Genomic DNA, 22,081 nt, shown 5'->3' with positions numbered 1-22,081 from the left:
TACAATATGATTCACTGCAGCTGTAGCCTAAAACAGTAAATAAAGAATATTTTGGCAGCTCAATTCAAACCCACAGATTTTTTTTTCATACAGCTTGAGGCAAGCTTGATTTGTTTGGATGAACAGAGGGCGTAGCCTGCTCCTAGCCAGCCTTACTAATTAGTGTTCACTACTGCATACTGCAATGACATCCCTTTTTGGTAATAAGTAATGAATGGTAAGCAGCACAGGCCTATCTATACACTGTAGGCCTACTGCTGTTTGTTTACTGTACAATTTTACATCTCAAGGTCACACAAACCCTGTTGCCTCTCATTAGCAGCTGTCCATAGTGCTGGAGTGCCAGCTGCTGGTTGTGGTCATGGCATGCTGCATTCAAGGCTCGTCTCACATACTGGGATGTTTGGTATATGTCTGCATCAACACCACTTGATAGTTGGCTGTAGAGAACTTGTCGGACAGGACCGCCATGCTCTGAGAATCACACTGTGTAATCTATACAACCAAAGTGGTAATACTGATACAACTGGTTCCTGTTAATGTAGATACAGTGGTTCCTGGTTTGAGCCCTGGGGTGGGGTATTCCCTCTGTGCAGACTCCCCACCCAGGTTGGATCCAGAACCTGCTTGCTGTGAGGTGACAGTGCTGACCACCGCACCACCATGCCACCATGTATTTGTGCATGAACCTGAAATGTTGAAACATTTGCTTTATAGTTGTTCACATTCTTTTAATTTTGGACATTCGGAAATGTATGTCTTAAGGAATATTGGTCAGTTTATTTAAAGTTAATCTCTATGTGTTATTGTTTATTTTGAAAGCAATGATAAATGTCATGATCCTGTTTGATAAAGGTCATATACACAAGTCTTAATTTGATAAATCAATGCTGTCTCTGTAACGTGAAAATAATAAGTTAAATAAGTTTAACCACTATAACAAATAACAAAACATATCGTGATTTGTCTACTACTGATTTCAAAATTTCTCTTTTTTATGTCCTTATTTTTTAATTTTAGTCTGTCATTTGTCTTTTTTGACAATTTACTTTCTTAAAGAAAACACAGCTCAACATTTGACATGCAACTTGATGTATAACTGTTGTGCACTTTAAAACATGTAAGGTATTAGCCTAGCTGAAATGGTTGACTGTGAATGGGACAGTCTGCTTATTAAAAGTACTTTTATTCAAACTATTGAATAAAATATCTAAAACTACACCAAACACAAACTGATGGCCTGATGCTCACTTTACTTGTCACGTCAGAAATTGCTATAGCAATGTTTCATAGTTTTAATTGGTTCTTATACCCTCCTGCTTCATATATTAAAAGTATACCTTCATGGATTTGGTGAAACATTCTTTTTTGGAGTCAGAAGCAAAGTTTCAGCATTTTACAGTTACATGTTCTGGGTCCATGTACACCTATCCAACATATTTGGTGTCTTTTTCTAAGTTTTGGGGGTCAATCTTTTCAATAAAACACTTTTAAAGAGGATATTCTGATGTATTACACTTGTACTTGGGGCACTACTAGCCAACAACCAATTATTTTGCCACATTTTCCACTTACAGTTTGTGCCACACTGCTCTGATGGGTGTATCCGCATCTAAACTGGATATAAATTATTCTGTATATATCTAGTATCTGTAACATCATAATTTGGTGTAAGTTTGAGAGTTATGTAGGGGATCGTATTGAAGAGGAGTGCACAGTAGGTGTGAGCTGACTGGTTCTATTAGCAATATTTTTTTTAAATTGCAAAAGCAATATGAAATGATGTGCCTCATGATGATGTACCAGAAAAGGCATCCTGTACATCTTAGATGGGATATGAAACACATATGGTGCAATGGTGGAAACTTCTATTTGTTACAGCCAAAAACATTATGGGATATCAGTGGTGATTGTGTTTTATGGGTCCAGCCCCTGGACCCAGGTCAGAATTTTCACTAACTGCTACTACCCAAGGTGCAAATTCTAGTTTGGTATTAAGAAAAACTCTTAAGCTCTCAATGCTATTTCAATAAAATAGCTCTTCCCAAGTGGCAGCTTAACAGATAACAACCCTCAATGGCAACAGTTAAACCAAAGAATGAAAAACCTAAGGTCTTACTCTGAGTGCTGATATGCGTCATGGTTTCCATGGACAAACAAATTTATATGTGCAGAAAACTGAATAAAAATATGCTTTATAACCTCATTTTACTGACTTTGGATTCACAAAAAGGTCATTTTGGGGTCAGGGTGCCCCCAAATTGCACTTATACATTTAGAACAGGTAATATCTGATGATTATATGTTAAATATCATCCTAAAAAACTATAATGTCGAGACATTAAGTAGTCTATATAAAATATCATGCAGAAGCTGAGATCTGCACTTGTTTGTGTGACACTTCTTTGGACCCCTGAAATTACCTTGATCCACAAAAAATATAATGGTATACTTTAAATATGTTATTTAGTTGTGCCAAGAGATCACAAAAAACTTGAATGATTACTGTTGCAATCTTCCCCGGCTGGATCAAACCACAGATTCACTGGACTACACTATACTAGGACCTGGAGGACACCTGCGTTTTCCCACCTGCAGCTCAAGCTGCCTAAATCCGAGAGGACGTGAACTCAGCATTTCCCACAGCCTGTAAGAGTGTCAGTGAACATGGAGCGGCGCTGTAACCAAGCGGTATTTTTGGCGGAGGATAAACCCCTGGAGGGAGAGAGCTAGAGAGAGGCAGAGACAGGGGGAGAGCTGTTCCCTCTCCTCCTCTATCCGTGTCTCCGCCGTGCACAGCGGACTCTCTCCTGTCTCTGCCTCGCAGTGTGCAGGTGTGTGTGCGCACCGACTGTCCGCTCAAGCTTTTCACACTTCCACCACATTTGGGAGCGATTTTGGATACTAAACCGAGACGGCAACTCACACTGGAAGTAGGCTGCCCACTGTCCACCCCGGCTGAGAGGATGTTGCAGTGATAGACAGCAGATCAGCTTCTCCACTGTATCGCACTCAGCCGGTATCGTCAGCTGTTGCTCTAGCAGAGAGTGAAGAGTCGGGAGCAACAGAGGAAAAGGCCAAACTATGCGACTGACTTTCTGCCGGTAACCGTTTTCCACCATAAGTCGACCGGGGAGCGGATGCGAGCAGAGGTTGCCAACGAGCCTCTGACTATTTTCTGCCCTTTGTCGGTGCCGGAGGAGCTGTGCCAATGGAGAAAGCGACTCCGCCGCCCCAGCCCCAGCTCCAGCTGTCGATAGCGAAGACTGAAAGTCCAGCGGAGGACATCTCCGGGCTGACTGACGAGGAGCTGCTCAAGTGGACCAAGGAGGATCTGGTGCGGCGGCTGAGGCGCTCCGAGGCCGACAAGATGAGCGTGATTCTGGACCACGGGAATCTCATCCGAGAGGTCAATCGCAGCCTCCAGCTGCACTTGAACGAGATCAGGGGGCTGAAGGTGAGGGGGCGCGCATCGGTGAGGGATGAGATCATAGGTTTTGGAGCGCACCTGAGAGCGCGCATAGCGGGAGGGATGTTCTGCTGTGGAGAGAGCGCCTCTGCAAACGTGGTGTGAGAATAGATGGTATCATTGAAGTTCAGTGTGCCATTGTGTAGGCCTGTGTGAGAATCTGATGGGGATGAATGCAGACCCGTGTGCACAGGCTTGTTGGGCATGCTTAACCTAAAGCAGGGGTAGAGTTGTAATTTAACTTTTGCCAGAAATGTGGGAAATCCAATGTTTTAAAAATGAAGAAGAGTTTAATTAACAAGGGAAAGCGAACTGCATCCCTACAACTCAACATATAAAGTACAGTACAGGCCAATGAGGCAGACATTCATCCTCCTAATACTGAAGGGGAGGGCATGTCTCTCTGATCATATGCCAGTGCTCAAATCTGGCATCCAGATCTCCCCCTGTCTGAGCTACACACCTCACATTCCTAGACAATCCCTGCACATAAATCTTCAGCATGTGCAGCACAATTTGCCTCAAGAACGTGGCATTTGCTTTGAAAGTATTTGCAGGCATTCTCCTTTTTCAGTGACCTTTCTACTGCTTCTATTTTCTGCACTGCTAATAAGAAGAATGTGACACAAATGTCCACAATATTTACAGCTAAAGCTGAGACCCAGCCTGAGGTAGCCTCAGATGAAACACATGGGGATCATTTGCCTTTCTCGGAGACCTCGTCACCTCTCCACCCATCCTATCCGAGCTGCCTAATTACACAGGAAAGAGCTGGAGGGTAAGAGAGTGGGAGAGGGGAGGGGAGAAGAGAAGGAGCTCTCGGGGAGGTGAAGGAGGGATGTTTAAGTAAACGTTGCTGGGTGTAAAATGTTCGGGGCGTGTGATTTCACTGCTGTAACCCAGTCTTATTTCTGTGTGTGGCCTCTCCATCTCCTGCAGGGCATTCTAGTCTACATTATGTACTTCACATTGAATGGCACACAGTGAGTCAGTGCTTTTGTGGGAAAGACAGAGAGGATTAGGATTTCATTTCATTATGATTGCATACAGCGTTTGACTGATATCTAAGAGAGCGGTGAAATGGATTGAAATCGGACAATGGTTTAGCTGGAGTTAAATCAATAGAAGACAAATTATTTTGTTTTGTACCAAATCAAAAGCACATTAATGTTCTTTCTGCTCTGATCAGCATTGTCATATTTTATGAAGCTTCTTAATGCCTAGGCCTCAGTTTAACCCCATCTCTCTTTTCCTCTTGTTTTTCTCTCTCTTCCTCTCAGGATATTAACCAGAAGCTGCAGGAGGACAACCGTGAGCTGCGGGACTTGTGCTGCTTCCTGGATGACGACCGCCAGAAAGGCAAACGTGTGTCCAGGGAGTGGCAGCGCTTGGGACGCTACAGTGCCAGCATCATGCGCAAAGAGGTGACCCTCTACCTCCAGAAACTCAAGGAGCTGGAGCTTCGACAGGAGGAGGTTATCCGGGAGAACCTGGAGCTGAAGGAGCTCTGCCTGCTGCTGGATGAGGAGAAGGGGGTGGTAGGTGGAGGAAGTGGCAGCGGAGGAAGCGTAGGGGGAGGGAGTGTAGGCGTGGGAGGGTGCCGCAACTCCATAGACAGCCAGAGTAGTTTGCTGCTGGTGCCCGGGCAGGGGCTCCTGATGAGAGACGTGGGTGACGGGAGCAGCACCTCCAGTGCCGGGAGCGCTGACAGCTCCGATCACCCTCACCACAAGCAGCCTCACCTGGCTCCAGGCGTGGGTGGGGTTGGTAGTGGTGGGGAGAAAGGGAGCCCCGAGCTTGTGCACAAACCCAGGTGTAGCAGCATCAGTGGAATAGGAGGCGGAAGCGGAGGAGACAGGGATGTGTCCAGCCCCGAGCACCCTGCTGGGCGCCACCGGAGTACAAGCCTGGAGTATCCATACACCTTGCCTCAGCTGTGCAGGCCCCGCTGTGGCTCCATATCCGTGCCTGACCACAGTCGAGTGATGCGGGGCCTCAGCCCGGAAAAGTATGGTAGGAACGTGGGCCGACGCAGTCCGGAGCAGCACCCCAAGCACCACAGCTCGGATCTCCTCCTGGGCCAGAGGCAGCACTTCCCGGGTCAGGGAGGCAGTGGGGAGCTCTATCAGAGGCACAACAGGAGCAGCATTAGCAGTTTAGGCTGTGGGAGCCCAGAGCCCAGGCAGGCACATTTAGGCGCCACTGAGCACCATGAAAAGGGCTGCGTGGTCCAGGGGGGCAGCCCTGAAACTCATAGGCACCAGTACAGTATGAGCCCCGACCACGTGAAGTTTGGCAGCCCTGTGAGAGACGGGCAGAGGAGGCCGGCCGGAGACGAGCTGTCGCCACACCATCGGAGCATCTACAATGGCATGAATGGTAAGTTTGAGCGTATGATTGCATGTAATGTGATCATCCTGTGGTTTCTAACATCTTATAAAATATTCCCATGCACACAACCCCTGGAATTCAGTGGATGAAACTATGCAACATATTTCACACTTTAAACTTACCTAAAGCATCTACAGCAGGGTGAAGACAGTGATATTCTCTGTGAAAACTGTGAAAATTAAAAAAAATACTTGCTGTGTGAGATGCGACTGGAATGCACTTATTTGATTGAGAAAACACAGATGCTCTTCCTCAATGTGACTGTTGCAAAATTTACAGCATTATTGATTTTCTTGGCGTCTCGAGAGGAATGTGGGTTGGCTCAGCGGATGAGAGACAAAATAAGGGATTCAGATTATTTTATTATTTTACATGTTCTGTATACAAGTCGAACAGATTCGACTCAAATGAACCGTGCTCAGACATCAGTGTGTGGTGTAGCGTTGCAACACAGGTGCACCTCTCAGACGACGAATTACCCCCTAAGTCTTTGCTGCAGCCGTGCCCATCTCAGTGAGATCAGTGAGAGTTAAGGATGTCAGAGAGAAGGAGGAATATCAAAGTACCAGCTTGGCTGCTGTTTAAATACCCCACAGTGGCTGATAATGATTTCTGGAATCCGAGGGGAAAAAAAGTGCTGAGTGGCACAGAGCTGGCAGAAGCTAAAGGACAAATTCCTCAAGGTGAAATATCTGCCTGAGTTTGCAATACGAGGCTGAAATTACAAGAGAAACAGAAATAGTGTACACAGGGCAGAGTATGTGTGTGTATATATGCCACCAGTTATGTGCTATTGCATTGATATGATTACTTATAATTACAAAGCAAAGACACAAATGACTGTTTACAGAGTGAGGTATTTGTACTGACATTAGGATGACCTTAAAGGGGCACTCCACAGATTTTACAGATGATGATGAGTTCACTGGTCACAGGGAGCACAACGCAGCCTGTGAAATCAGTTGTATAATGTAATCTGTGGCTCTGCAGGAGCTTCGTCAAGTCTGAGGAAAAAAAGCCCCGGTGATGTAATTATGATGTCATCAGGGTTATCTCAGTCTGTTGGTCTGGAAACTGAAAAATGTCAGAGAGACTGTTACAGAGTAGTTATAGTTTTGTATTTATCATCAGTTTTTATATGGTTTTTAATTTCTGTTTTCAGTTAAGTTTCTTTACAGTTGGCTTCCAGGGTGCACATGCTGTTTCAGTTTAGTTTTTAGTGTATAAAAATGTTTAATTTTAGTTTTGTTTTGTAAGTTTCAGTGTTAGTTTTAGTTTGCTTATTATACTATACTATATACTATTGTCAGGGCACAATTTAAGAAGTTCAAAATAGGTGTTACAAAACAATAGGGCTGCAACTAATGATTATTTTCATTGTCGACTAATCTGTCGATTATTTCTTCGATTGGTCGACTGATCATTTTATTGAAAAATGTGTTAAAATGTTGAAAAATGTCGGTCTGTCTCTCCCAAACCCCAAAATTACGTCATCTAATGTCTTGTTTCACACTCACGCCAAAGGGTTTTAGTTCACAGTCACGGGAGAGTGTGTAAAGCTGCCAATATCTGAACATAAGAAGCTGCAGTAAGAGTATTTTGGGGTACTTTTATAGTACTTTTCTGTGAAAAATGATTCAAACCGATTAGTCGACCACTAAAATAGTCACAATTATTTTAATAGTCGATTAGTCATCGATTAGTCGACCAATCATTGCAGCCCTACAATACAAACACTTTGTAAAGGAAATTGACTCAGTCACGTAGACATCCTATTCTTAATAACAATGCAATGTATTCTCATACTACAGTTTGTATGATATCTAATGAATAGGAGCCCCATGAATGGCGTTAGGTACTTAACATAATGTTACATAGGTTAAGTTTAGGCATCAGAGTCACTTTGGTGAGGTGTAAGAAATGAAACACAGCTGGGTGTCTTTAATTCTAGGCAAGTATAGTTACGTAGGTTAGGGTTAGGAAAAGACATGGTGATGACGAACATTAAAGTCACTTGGTTTCACACAGTTCCAAACACCATCAGCCTTCCCCATTTCTGGCTCTTACACTCTTCCTTTTGATGCCAAACCGTGAATGTAATCGTCAACACAATCTGTTCATCAGAGGGAGGAGATTCTGCCGAACGTGTAGGTTTGTGTTTGTGGTGTCAAAATTGTGAGCTTATGGACACATTGTACTGCAGTATTTTATTTATAGGCAGTGCATTAGAACAGCCTGACCAAGACTTCCTCAGGTTAGTTTGTTGACAAAGATTAAAACTAAAGACATTTCCTGTATGTTTTTATTTTATAAGTAGTTCTGTAACTATTCTCCACAATTTTGTTTCAGATAGTTTTCATTTTTTCCAGAGTCTAGTTTTGGTTTTTATTTCAGTTAGCTAAAATATTTAGATTTAGTCAACCATGATAATCTTGTTACCAGCTGAAGTTGTGGAGTTTGTAAAAACATGGGTATCTAACAGACAGGGATGGTCTAACTAAGATACAATATTGAGCAGCATTATGGGAAATGTAGTGAGGCTGCCCCATCAAAGTTGAAGGTTTGAATAATCAGTTAGAGACGCCCCAGTTGACTAAGATTTCTCCAAGTCCAGCAGGGCTTTTTTTTTGGTCAGTAAGTGTACTTCTTGGGTCATCATAGTTCCCAGATTTAGCTGCCGATTGAGTGCTCTTTGCTTTCATTCTGCTCCCTGATACAGACAGCTGCAGACCCAGAGCCAGGGTCAGTGTGAGTGAGATGGTAGCAGAAAAGAGAGGCTTTGCCTGGTCAGGCTCCGAGCTAACTTTATTTTCTGCCTTCTGCGAAGTTAGCACGCATTAGCTCAGGGGCCCAACTCAGTGTCACCCAGAATGTTGCAAATCCTGTTCAAAATCTCAAACGCTGTATGGAAAAAGAGTAACGATTAATTGAACATTTGTATTAAACTGCCAAATCTGTTTAGACTGATATAATTCTGAGTCAGCTACAGCCCTAAAATGAAGTGTTTTTGGGGTTTGACCTGTACTCGTACTAAAAGTCAGGATATCTCAACCTCTGCTGCTTTAATTGTAACCATTATTTTGTTAACTGTCCTTTGAGACCCCACCCACCCACTCACACACACACAACTTTATCAAATTAAAACACCAAATTGCTGAAGCACAAGAATTACAATACAGCCACTGCAGCCTCAGACATTACAGTCTGGTAGTAAACATGCTCTCTCTCCAGCCATTTTGCAATCTCTGCTGATTGCACCGGATTATCATAAAGACACACACACAACTTTGATTTGGATCATCGTTCTGTTTCTATTTGAGCTTTTTCCTCTGCGCTCTGTGGCTCTATGAGAGATTTCAATCTTGATGTAACCTGAAACCCATATGATGTCTGCAAAAGGCCGCGCCACATTAATGCCTCACAAATCCTTAATTGGAAAATGTTGTGAGTGCACGGGGCGCTCGCTGGCCCCCGAGCCTGGTGGTTTGCCAACTGTGGCATAACTGTTGTGAACTTAGCTCGGAGGGAAATGCATGCACCAAATAGCCTTTAACCAGGTTCATAAAAACTTCATTAAGCATGTGTGTGAGAGAAATGTGAGCATGTGCGTGTTGCTATAGAGTCATATTAGTATATCATGATAGTTGTCTGTCAGAATGGCTATTTGTCTCTATCATGAATGTCCCCACAGGGCTGCCATGCCTTCGCTCACCTGACAAGGATGCTAACTTCAAGTGTCACAACTGTATTTACAGTTAGATCAAGACATGCAATCAAGACTTAGCTGGAGGTGGAAGATTTTGCTTTTATGTTAAATAATTGCATCACATTCACATCACAGAAAGGCTGTGTACTGGTGTGAAATTTTGCCGACAGATTAAAACACACAAACGCTGCAGAAATGAGTGCATGAACAGATAGCCTGCTGCGAGGTAGGGGAAGTAAAGAGAGCAGCTTTGTGGCCGTGTCCGTGTGTGACATCCACTGACCCATCCTTACTGCCATGTCCTTTTTTGGACGAAGAGGGAATTTAATTCCTGTGACGATGTAGTACACTCCACTCACTTGGATTATCCTCTAAGCCTTTTGCACAGTATTATTTCATTTTTTTATGTACTTGCGTGTGTGCTTGTGTGTGTATGTGATTTGGGTGGATGTGCCACAGTGTCCCATCCCGGGTCACTGCAGCAGTGTTTTATTCAGACAAATGAAAGTCTCATGTTCATGTGCCACTAGACAGCACTGAGGCTCAGGCCATTTAAATTCCTGACAAAATCCAAAATGAAAGCAAAACATCACTGACCTCTGCAGCCTTTTAATACAAACTGCTTTTGCATCTTTTGGGAAGCTTATCACACATATTCTGTTATGTTTGAATCACGGAGAAGGGTATAACAAAAAAAAAAAAAAAATGATGAGAAGCATTCTTAGTTTTGATTTAAGTCCAGGTTTCTGCCAGAAAAAAAAAAAAAAACCCTCTCATCTCAACAATACATAATCCACAGGACGGCTCCTAGCTCAGTGAATAGATTGTCCACCCCATGTTGGCTGAAGTCCTTCGCAGCGGCGTGGATTCGATTCCAACCTGTGGCCCTTTGCTTTGTGTCATCCTCATTCTCTCATGCCCTTTTCTGTTGCTGTCTTGCTGCACTGTAATAACGAGAATAAAAGCCCATGATCCAGAAAGTAATTAATTCATGTATGTAAAAGGCATTTAGAAAGTTAAGGCATAAAAATAACTGCATGTCAATTTGAATTTTATACGTTCCTGGATGGCAATATTGTCTTGCCTACATATAACGATGGGCCTGTAAAACCTGTATGTGACCCAGTACAAATAAAAAAAGAAACCTTCAGTTCAGTTGTGACCCAGATCAAATCCGTCCATCTTGCCATGTGATAGATTCCCTCTCAGTCAAAGATAATCAGCCATGAACACTGTAGTCTCCTGACCCAGACTGTTTGCTAAGCCTGTAGGATCGCTGCACTGCAGAGGGTCTTTTTCAAAAAGAGGAGAGACTTAATCATGTTTTCTGCTTTAGCAATCACAAGTTCTGCATATTAGCTTAAGCTGCTCAGATGATCGGGAGGAGAAAAAAAAGGCCGCATGGGAAAAAAAAGACATTACAGTGTGTGGGAGAACCTCTGCCCTTGTGATGCCAATGAATGCCCCACACACACACACACACACACACACACACACACACGAAGCCCCACTCCCTTGCACACATATGGTTTGTATGTATTAACTTTACAAAGATAACAGCAGCAGGTTTACCACTCCAACTTCCTAGTTATTTTTGGAACTATGGGTTCTTGATTTCACACAGAGACACGCTACAACAAGCAAAGCGCCTTTAGCGAGCCGCTCTGGGAGCTTGTGCCTAAAGTTTAACAAGGTTGAAGTGTGGGCGCTACATGCTGTGATGAATACCCACGTGGGAAACAAGCCGGGCAGCCGCGCACTGAAAACAAAATTGAGGAAAAACCAATATTGTGTGTTTCTGAATTCCCTGAACTGTACAACAAATTTGCTCTTGTATTGAGACCTCAGGAGGAAAGCCGTCTTGGACACACATTTCCAACCATCAGGTGTGTTTCAGCAGATAGCTTGTAGGTATATGTGTCGCCTATGTGACAAACATAGCTCAGGTTTGTTAGACTGTTTACAAAGTTTCTTTTCTGAGGTCAACAACTGCTGTCAACAGCAAGATGACATAATCCTGCTAGAAATATAAAGAAAAAAAAAATCTACCTATTTTGCTCTATGCAACTTGTCAGATGTGCGCTTAACCCAGCAGTGAGTGCAGCTCAACTCATATTGTGTCTGAAAGGGCCTTTACTCTGTGAGTTGGTTGAAAACTCTGTCTCTGGCTGAGTCCTTTTAAAATGGAAACTATATTTCAGTCAGGAACATTTTAATCAAAGAAAACTCTATTTCCATTTGCAGTATTATATTTAGCAGTATGACTCTGTTCTGAGAGAGCACACCTCGCTGCCCTTCCATGTGCAAACAAGGAAAGCCCAAGGCAAAGAGAGCAAACCTCCCTGCCCTTCCATGCGCTTATGTGGAAAACCCAATGCAGAGAGAGCAGCATCAAAGACCCCTCAGGAACAGAACAGAGCAGCATCAGTGACAAACAGAAATGACACTGATAAGTCAGACACAGCATGAAAAGGAGGAGCTGGGGTGGAGGTGGCTTGCAAGGCGGCTTGCAGAGGGAGCAGCAACAGTAGGCAGGCCAGAGCAGTTTAAATAGGGCACCCTGAATGAGATTTACCAACTGGTTGCATAGAAAGTAATCATGTGATCTATCAGCTGATCCATCAGTTGATTGGGCTGTTTGAGATCAACTGATGTAGCTGGGATGTGAGCTGATCGACATTGTGTCCTGTCTGAACTAACACTATGCTCAGTTAAAAGATCTTACATAATATGCAACTAATGGCTACATATGATGCTAAAAGACTAGACAACCACACTAAGACATTTTTGCTTTAAAACATATAACAATGTCTATGTTTACACCTAGCATCCTCATTACTCTGGCGTATGGGAACATCTCTGAAAACACTGCTCACTCTGTTTTAGTAAGAAACACACAGCCTCCTGGCCTCGACTGCGTGGGAATTATAACACGTTACTTTTTTAATAAGTACCAAGAGTGAATGAGAATAGCCTAATAAGGGTGATTTTATCCTTCTTGTGTGGGTACAACTTTCCCATTGCCATGCCTCCTCCGACAATGGGTAATGCTCCTGGCTCTTATATGTTGACATGTTTGCTTTGTAACGATTCCCAATCTGTATTCTGCCACCTTGACTGCTTTGTATTTGTGTTACCTTTTTTAACAGTTTCACCTTTTCGTCAGTCCAAGCAAAGAAATCTCTGGTCTTACTTTTGGTCATCTCTGCAGTATGTTCTGTAATTAAGCAACTAACCACAGAGGAAACAATGTGCTCGCCCAGTGCACATAAGTTGTCACGTGATATACGTTTTCAGGCGTGATGGAGACAAATTCTGACACAGTGCTAAAACGGTGATGTGTATGGAGATTGTTTTCGTTTTAAAATGCTGTTTTAAAATGAAAACACTTCGAAAAGGTCCGCCAGTGATGTGCTCCTTGGCCTTGGTAAGCTATTTAGCTGGTCATCCTAAAGGGCCGTACACATGCTGCGTCTTTAACTGCCTGGAAAACACGAGGTTGGGCGCTGGGTGCTACTGTTGTGCCTTTTCTGTGAGAGCAGCAGGTTTTGCCTGAGGTTTCTAAGCAACCTTAACAAGCACCATATCATTGCCTATTTACCTGAAATCCTGAGTGCAGAGCTGATCTTCTTCCAGGCGCTGTTTGTGTGTAGGCCTATTGTTCATGGGACGGATGTAAAGCTCTGGCAGCTCTGCACTAAAATGCTTAAATTCTCCATATTTATCACAGACTGATATTTATGGAAGAAGGGAAAGACGTCTGTCAGCTGTGATTGATTGGTCAAGTTGAACTCTGTTTATCTCAGGGTGCGGCTGTCCCTGAAAAAACAGGCACTCGGGAATGTTACACTGAAAACTCTGACTCTTAACTTTACTCTGGTTATGGAAAGAGAATCAAAGAAACAACCACCGAACTACTACATACTGCTTCAGCATGTGGAGAAATGCAAAGCCTGACAGGCCTGCCATGTGGTTACAGTGGCTAAGCTATGATTTGACAATCACTGTTTGGGGGGCGGGTTTAGTTTTAGTCAGTTAAACAAATATATTTATTCAGAGACTGTATCTTTGAGAGAAGTGTCTCGTGAGCTTTTGCATCTCCATGTCTAAATCAACTTAATGAGAACTGACAAACACTGGCAGCATAATTCTCCATTCTTGAGCATTTTGTGCTGTTTTATCTGATCAAATTAGCAAAGATCATCCCATTGTCTCATTCGCTCTCATTCTATTAATCTATAATTGTAGCATCAGTTCAGACCATCCAGCTCCTCTGGCTGTTGCCTGTCTGCAACAGGAAATCATCACTGAAGCTGTGGCCTCAGATAATGTTCTCCCTCTCCACTGTCACTGTGAAAGCCTGGCTATCGCTCTCCCTCTTCCTCCTCTCTCTTGTCTTTCTCCCTCCTTCCATCCTAATTGGCTGCCAGTGTGAACAACCAGCTGTCGGACAGAGAGAAAACTCTGATTACAAAGCCCGCTTTCTGGAGGAGGCTGGAGGATGTACTGTTTGCCAGGCTGAGCCGAGGAAAGAGGGTTGAGGAAGTGTTTGAGTGGATTACTGGCTGTTTTCTTCCTCTCCTTCTCTGTCTCTTTCTGTCTTCCTCTCTGCAGCCCATCTTCTCCTCTTCCTCTGACTCCACTCTGCCCTCTTCTTCCTTGCTGGTTTGCCAGAGCGATGGATGGAAAGCATCCCCTTGACAAATTGTGAAATCTCACAGCCTAAGCAGCATGAAGAAACTCAAATGTTTGTCACAGCTGCTTGGCATGAAAAGATTTAGGGGAGCATTAGGCTGCTGTAATTCAAATGGATCAGTATTATTACCAGATAACCTCATCTGAACTGCCAACCATCCTAGCTTTTCCCTTTCCTTACTAGTTCAACCTACCAAAGTGGCATGATGTTGCACAGATTAACTTGTTCACATACATAATTCTGTATTTAAATGAAGACTATTACAGACACTATAACTGTCTGTATGAATAATTACCGCCCCTACCGGTTAGGTTTAGGAAAAGAATTGTGGTAGGGCATAATCATGTTATGCACTTAAAGGAATAGTCAGGATCATTTGATGTGGGGTTGTATGAGGTATTTAGCCATAGTCAGTGTAATACATACAGTAAATGTTCGTCGGCACGCCCTCAGTTTGGAGAAGCAGGCTGGAATATCAGCATGGAGGCTAAGGCAATGTACTGCTGTGGATGGGGTCCAGCAACAAAACATATTTTGGCACCTAAAAAAAAAAATCAGTATCAGTTTAAATGTACGCTATATTTAGAGTATTTTACTTCTATACCTTGCCGTCAGACAGCAGTTTCTGATGGGGAACTGAAGCTGTTATATTGCTCTCTTCAAAGCCAGACTCCATTGAGAAAAATGATTTAACATAATTGAAAATAGGGGCTGCTGGTCTACTGCTGCCTCGATCAGTTGTTTGTGTTATTGTGTGACTTTGGCATTTGAAAGGGTTAGCTCAGATTCACCAAAGTCACACAATAATACAAAGAAACTAACGGATCAAAGCAGCGGTAGATCAGCAGCTTCCGTGTGCAGCAAGCTAAACGGGTTTGGTCTGTGGAGTCTGGTGGCTTTGAAGAGAGTGTTGAGCCGTTAATGGCTTCCTGTTGAATTTATTGTACACTGAATCTATATCAGATTTTTTTAGGTGGTTAAGTACGTTTTGCTGCTGCCCTGTGTCAGCACTCCTTTTGCTTCTCCAAACTGGGGGTTTACCAACAGACGTATACTGTGTGTATTCCACTTACCATGGATAACTACTTTATACAAACCCAATTCAAAAATCCGAATTAACCCTTTAATGTAACTAGTGTGACATGATGATGTGACATTATGTAAGTAACTTAAAATAACTCAATGCTGACTTTTGGTTTTTACAAGGGACAGGAGCCCCAGCCTCCGAGGTGAAAGCCCTGTGCTTGTTTGACCCATTGCAACCGCATGGCCTCCGAATGCAGACTTTGTCGCTCTTTATTCTACATTACCTGACTTCCTCCTTTGCATTATAGGAAGGAGGACAGCCTGCAGCATACAGGTCACATGATCACAGCCTCCTGGCCTCGATTGCGTGGGAATTATAACACATTACTTTTTTAATAAGTACCAAGAGTGAATGAGAATAGCCTAATAAGGGTTGTATTTTCATTCCAAAATTGGGTATTCCCTGCTTGATGTGTTTTATCAGTTAAAGAGCAGAGGAATGAGAGCAGGTTAAAGCTCCAGAGATAGTTCGAGTTAAAGCCATGAGAGACGTGTTTCTCATGGCGGATGTCTTTATCACAACCCCTGCAAAGGGGAAAATGTTGCTTTTAAATGCTATCATGGCATTTGAATCTGTAATCACACCTGAGACCAATTATCCCAAACACCCTTGCCTATAGGCCATCAGTGATTCCATTAACCAAGGAGTGCATGATTAGGCATTTTGTTTATCTACCTCTAGTGCATATCATTGTCATTTTTAATCAAGCCGCCCTCAGCTCCGTCTCTTTAAAGATTGCTTCTCCGGGATGGAGCAGAGAGTCGTGTATTGCCTCTCTGCAGTGTGATACTCGAACAATACAGGCTTCTTTTTTTGGTCCCTTATCGGTAAATCCCAGTCAAATACTAAGACAACAGTAATGTCAATGGGAAATGGAGTGTGAAATGTCTCTAACAAGAAAACAAAAATTATTTTTGGCAAGCTAAATTATAAATTAGAGGGAGGCAAGGAGAATGATAATGTACTGCAGATATAACCAAGATGAACATATGTGTGCATGTGCAGCATTCTGGCACTCTGATGGATGTAAATGTTATGATTTGTTGTAACAGATCAGTATTCATGAACATGCTGAGCACTTGGCCACTGATGCACCCATACATTTCCCCCAACAAGCAGCTCCACAGCTAAATAGCTGTGTGAGTTATGACGGGGCTGCTTGGCGTGTTCAAGCATCGCTCCAGCCCAAACCCCAGAGGTATGTGACAAATGTTGCACTGTAGCCCCAGTCATCCGGTAGACACGCAAACCCAGTGGAATGGAGAACAGCCTTTGTCCTCTTACGCCGTGCCAACGGGGAACGGCCCACTGAGCTAAGAGGAAATTAGCTTGCTAGGCCAGGTAATTAACTGGAAGTTGAGTAGCTGCCATGTACGAGGGCAACACTGGGCCTGAGGGAACCTCTGTCAGTCCCAAAGTCACCAGCAGTAACCACATTTAGCAACGTTACATATACTTCAGCTGTAGCTGTGTGTCATGACGGCAGACTGAGGGCATCAGGTGATCAGGTGGGAGTGAAGGAGGTGAGTGGAGCTGGATGGATGTTGCTGAGTGCATCAGGTTCACATACAGTGTGCAGCTCTGTTTTTGGCAGCATTCAGTTGTGGCAGTTTTTTTTCAGTCATACTGACTCGCATGAATTTCATGACTTATTCAAATTAATATATATATTCAGCCTGAGTGAGTTTGCTGAGGGGCATTGACAGAATAGGAGGAGGAATGAATAGAATTATCTTCACATTACCTCACCCCCACTCAAATCAAGTCTAAGTGACTTCTGCTGAACAGCAGCCTCTGTGGCCATAAATAACATTTTTAGGATAATGGTAAAATGCTAACATAGTAGCACCAGTTGAGACCAGTCAAGAGTGATGAACTCAGTAATTCCCATGAGTACAGTGCAATAAATGTGTCCTTAGTTGTCATCTCTTATGCACATAGAATATCAGTAAAGTCAGCTAAATAAATCAGTAACACTGTAATTGAGCAAATTTTGATAAAGAGATGATTATTTACCCCCTTGTGATGCAGGGAAAAAACAACCATATCTGGAATCAGATCAGCATTTCCACTCTATATCTTCACTCTTCATCCATGCTATATATAAATATGTATATACAGCATGTGAGAAACTACGGATTGAATGAGCATCCCAACTAAATATTTTTATTCTACCTACAGCTTAAGACAAGTTAGGTTTAAGACTTTTTTAATGCAACTTGGATTGAAATTTAGCACCAATTTTACAGTTACCAAAACTGAAGAAAAACATGAACCAGTGTCAACAAAACTGGGAAATACCTGCTGTTTGTTGGCGGGATTTCTTTGTGATTGCATGTTGCTCACTCTGCATGCGGGATTCAACTGCTTTTTAACAAAATACACCGAGCCTCGCATGCATTGCCTTGTACTGGTTTCAGCCATGCCCTGAAATCTTGGTTGAATAGCCAGTTTTTGTTGAAGTTGTAGTCTTCTCCATGTCATCCAGGGTACAGTGACAGCGAGCTGCAGACTGCATTGAGCATCCTGTCTGGAAAACAAATATGAGTGTTGTTGGTTCCTCTATCCTGATCTGCATGTCGTTGATGTGGCAGCCATTTGGTACATTATTTAAAAAAAAAAATAGATGTTACTTTTTTTTGTTCCTTTTTAGATTTTACCATTTGACATCAGAAAAAAATCATAAAATCCTACATCTCATGTCTTTTAAGATGTTTAAAAGGTTGATTTAAGACATTTTAATACCGCTTGTAATTTGTAGGCCTATTTGTCATATTAATGATTTATTTAATAAAAAAAAGATACTTCGCACTGTGTGACAATATGATATTGCCACACAAAAATATAGCGATACTATTCCATATCGATTTTTTCCCCAACTCCTACTTTTAAGACGTTTTAAGGATCCACAGGAACCTTGTCACCTCACCCCGTGTCATGGTGGGTTTTCTGTGGGATCTATGGCTTCCTCCCACAGTCCAAAGACATGCAGGTTAAGGTTAATTGGGAGCTCTAACTTGCAGTGTGAATGTGCACTTGAATTAATAGTTGTCTGTCTCTGTGTGTCAGTCCTGTGATAGTCTGCCGACCTCTCCAGGGTCTGCCGCTATGCCAGCTGGGATAGGCTCTAGACCATGAATTGGATAAGCATTGAACATGTTCATAACAGGTTTTTTGGGGGAGGGTCTGATGGTCATTGATATCTCACGTACTATCCCTGTGGATGACGGCAAAGAACTTTTTAGAAGCCATCACTGATGCAACCTGTGAGAGAACTGAGAACTCTTCTTCTTTCATATTCTAATTGTTTAACTCACCGCTGATCTCCAGCAGTGACTCCGCTCCCTGTGGTGTACCAGGTGCCAAATACCATGCAAGCAAGTCTGAATAAAGGCTTTACAAATATTCATGTAATAGACATCTAAGACAAAAGCCATTTCTATAACAGATAGATTAGGTGTTCCATGTCTAAACGGGGATTATAGTTAGCTAACATTAGCCACCAGAAGCTACTGGCCATACCAGACCAGGTAAATTGGTATGGGCTCTGAATTCAGCAACATCATTTCATGCATATTAACCCAACTTTAAATCCACAGGAGAAAGAATGTGTCATTTCTTCTTTAAAGGCTGCATACAGTCTTGCTTTGATGCTCAGTTAGCTTGTCTGTGGGGCCTGTCTGTTTTGCACGTGTATCGCTGATCAAGCAGCGGCGATGAGCTACTTTACTGTTGCCATCATGGTGATGATTTTTACAGCCTCACCATCTGTTAAAACTGGACTAGAAAGTGAGATAACATATCGGGAACATAACATGTCAAAAACCGCTGCTGCTGACAACATGATTATCCCTCCCTTTCACAACACCCAGGATGGAGTTATCCATTTCCTGGCGCATAAATCTCCTGCCCATATTGTGCATTATGTGCATTTGAAGTAATGTTTTTCCTGATGAGAATGACAGCGAGGCACGTGCGCAGCTCCCATTACCGCGGATGGATGGGCTGATCCCACAGATGTGAAATGATTGGCACCACTGTCATTATACCAGTTCTCTTTCAGAGAAGTCTTTTGGTCTGTGAGATTTCCTCTCGGAGATATTGAAATCAATTTCATTACCCCCCACTGCTCCAGACTGACTGGCTCATTTCCTTTACTGTTACAGCAAAAAGGTACATTTAATTACCTCTTTCATCTGGCTTTGTGAGAGCTTAGGCTGCAGGTAAAACAGAATTGAGAGAATTCCTGGGTTGCTTTGTAGATGGTCGTTTTCTGTGCTGCTTTGTTACATTTTTAATAGTTTCTCTTAATGTAGGCTGATGAATTTCCACATTCTATTGGCATTCAGCTTTATTTTGATATCTCAAGAGGAGCAATGTGTAAGATTTAAGGGGATTTAGTGGCATCTAGCGGTGAGTATTGCAGATTGCAAGCAGCTAAAACTCCCGGTTAGAATTCCTTCAGTGTTCCTCTTCAAGACAAACAGACCTGGTGATGATTTAAACCTGTGAAATCACTGAATAAAGCAGTTTCATGTTGATAAAATCAGTGTTTCTCCTGCACTATTCATTGTAGAGGGGCTGCTAGCTGCAGTGGCCGACATGACAGCATGAATGGCCCTATCTAGAGCCAGTGTTTGGTTTCGTAGTAACATGGCGGTGCAACATGGCGCACTTTATAGACAAGGACTCGCTGCCTCTGTAGATATAAATGGCTCATTTTAAGGTAACAAAAACATTTATTTTCAGGTGACACTAAAGAAGACATTCTCCTTATATCACATTCCATTTCTGCCAACTAAATCCTACCATCGTATTGTCATAGAATGGTTCATATGATATCCTACAAAAAAATGCATGCGAAACAGTTTGTATAATATCCTACGAAAGGTAGTGATGGTGAAATCGAAGCTTCATTAAGCAGTGAACCACTTTGACACAACTGCTTCAGGAATGACACGCTGCTGCGAAGCATTTCATACGGTCAGAAGAGCGACATCTGCTGGCTGTGTGTCAGAACTGCATCTAAGTGGAAGACCTCAAGAGTGCCATTAGCGAGTCCTCGCTCTCTGTAGTTACGTGATTGTGGGCGTGCCGAAGCAGGGATCGAAACACTGTCTTGGGCCACTTCAAAAGATCGACACTGTGTCGAGCAAACTGGCTCGAGCATAACATCACTAGTGAAAGGTACCCTTGTTGATGTTCTTGGATGCCATGTCAAGTTTTCTTCTTTCTAGATACACTTCCGTTTTCACAGGAAATTTTGCATTTAAATACTGTCTCTTTAAAATTAAATGCACAACGTCGGTACCACACCAAGAAAAATACCGTCAGGTTTAGGCAACAAAAGGAAGTGGTTAGGTTCAGGAAAAAAAGAACAGGGTTTGGCTTTGGAGTCTTACAGGACGAGAACACTTCTCTTTCGGGTTAAATTCGGTGTTTGTTGGATCCATTCACCACACCTCCTGTCTGCCCCACTCAGACTTTCGCCGCCTTAATTTTCATCCTTGTCCCACTGCGTTTCCCCCTGATGCCGCTGGGCGCTGTTAACTTATTACAGCGACTGTCTGTGTATCACGATGTTTAAGGACACCTTTTTCGTTGGTCTCTGACACCGCAAGTCACTGCCCAAGCGCCAGATTTCGACATCTTTGGCGTGAGATCATGGTCCGAGTTACGGAGGTTAGGTTTAGGCAAATAAAGCTACTGTGATTAAGTTTAGGAAAAGAAACATGGTGAGGTCGTACCCTAAAATGACTCAGAGTTCACACAGTTCTGAACACGTGTCTCCAGGGAAAAGTCCAGGTTTTTGTGAGCCATGCACCACCCCAACCTGCCTCCTTACAGGACCGCTTGGGACTGCTTCCTGGTTAACTCCCCTCAGCGCGCAGGTTACATGATCGTAGCCTTTCAAAACATGTCGGATATGCACGAATTTGGGTCCAAACATACCAACAGTTTGTGAGAACAGCCTGATCCCACACACTGGACCTTTAATATTCTAATTTTACTTTTATTCTACTCTCTATTATGTTCCCTCCTTTAATGTGAGCAGAGCTGTATGAAACGTGCAGTATTTCAAGAGCAAAAGAATATAAATTCTTGTCCACACCTAGATGTAATCCCGAAGGCCTCATACACCAGCAGTAATGTCAGCTCATCCTTCAGGCATTACGTGATGAAATGTTACCTAAAGTCTTTATTTCATTGCATTGTTCTGGAGCAAACCACCTCGTATATGATGCAACACATTGCATTATTTCTGTCTTAATACAAAGGGGCTTTTTAATGTGACACAACTACAGAAGGATTAGTTGTTTTCATCAGGGAGGGGAAAGACAAAACAGTCTGCGAGTGTGTAAACAAGTTTCAGCCTCAGGACATGGGTCATCAAGGTCTGAAAGCTCGTGGGAGTTGAGAAGACAGAAGCTATTAAATTTGGATCCTTGGTGCAAAGAGGAAGCAGCAAATAGTGCTGGGGTGCTTGAAATCTAACATCACTCACAGCTGGTGGAATTACCAATATTGCGTCTCATCCCCGCCCATCTGAGCCAAACACACACACACACACACACACACACACACACACACACACACACACCGCAATCCTCTACACGCTTCTGTGTGCCCGGCCTGTTTTATTATTCAACAGCGCTGAGGAGTGATGGGTGGTGACATGTTAAAATAGGACAACAGCAGTTTATCTTGCAAATGTCTGCTTAAATATTTAAT

The 22,081-nt window shown here is 43.0% G+C and overlaps 1 protein-coding gene across 1 annotated transcript in view; it reads left to right on the top strand.

Annotated features, from left to right (window-relative positions):
* Positions 1 to 2,581: 2,581 nt before the first annotated feature.
* Positions 2,582 to 22,081, top strand: part of ccdc85al (coiled-coil domain containing 85A, like) — a 55,994-nt gene continuing 36,494 nt past the window's right edge. Inside the window, exons 1-2 of the mRNA XM_049571836.1 lie at positions 2,582 to 3,457; positions 4,750 to 5,848. Coding sequence (XP_049427793.1) covers positions 3,212 to 3,457; positions 4,750 to 5,848 — 1,345 coding nt within the window. The 5' untranslated portion in view covers positions 2,582 to 3,211. The remainder of the gene's footprint in view (positions 3,458 to 4,749; positions 5,849 to 22,081) is intronic.

Source organism: Epinephelus fuscoguttatus, linkage group LG3, assembly GCF_011397635.1.
Source record: "Epinephelus fuscoguttatus linkage group LG3, E.fuscoguttatus.final_Chr_v1".
In the NCBI taxonomy this organism is placed as follows: domain Eukaryota; kingdom Metazoa; phylum Chordata; class Actinopteri; order Perciformes; family Serranidae; genus Epinephelus; species Epinephelus fuscoguttatus.
Note: the sequence above shows the minus strand (reverse complement) of the source record. Positions and strands in the feature narration are given on the sequence as shown.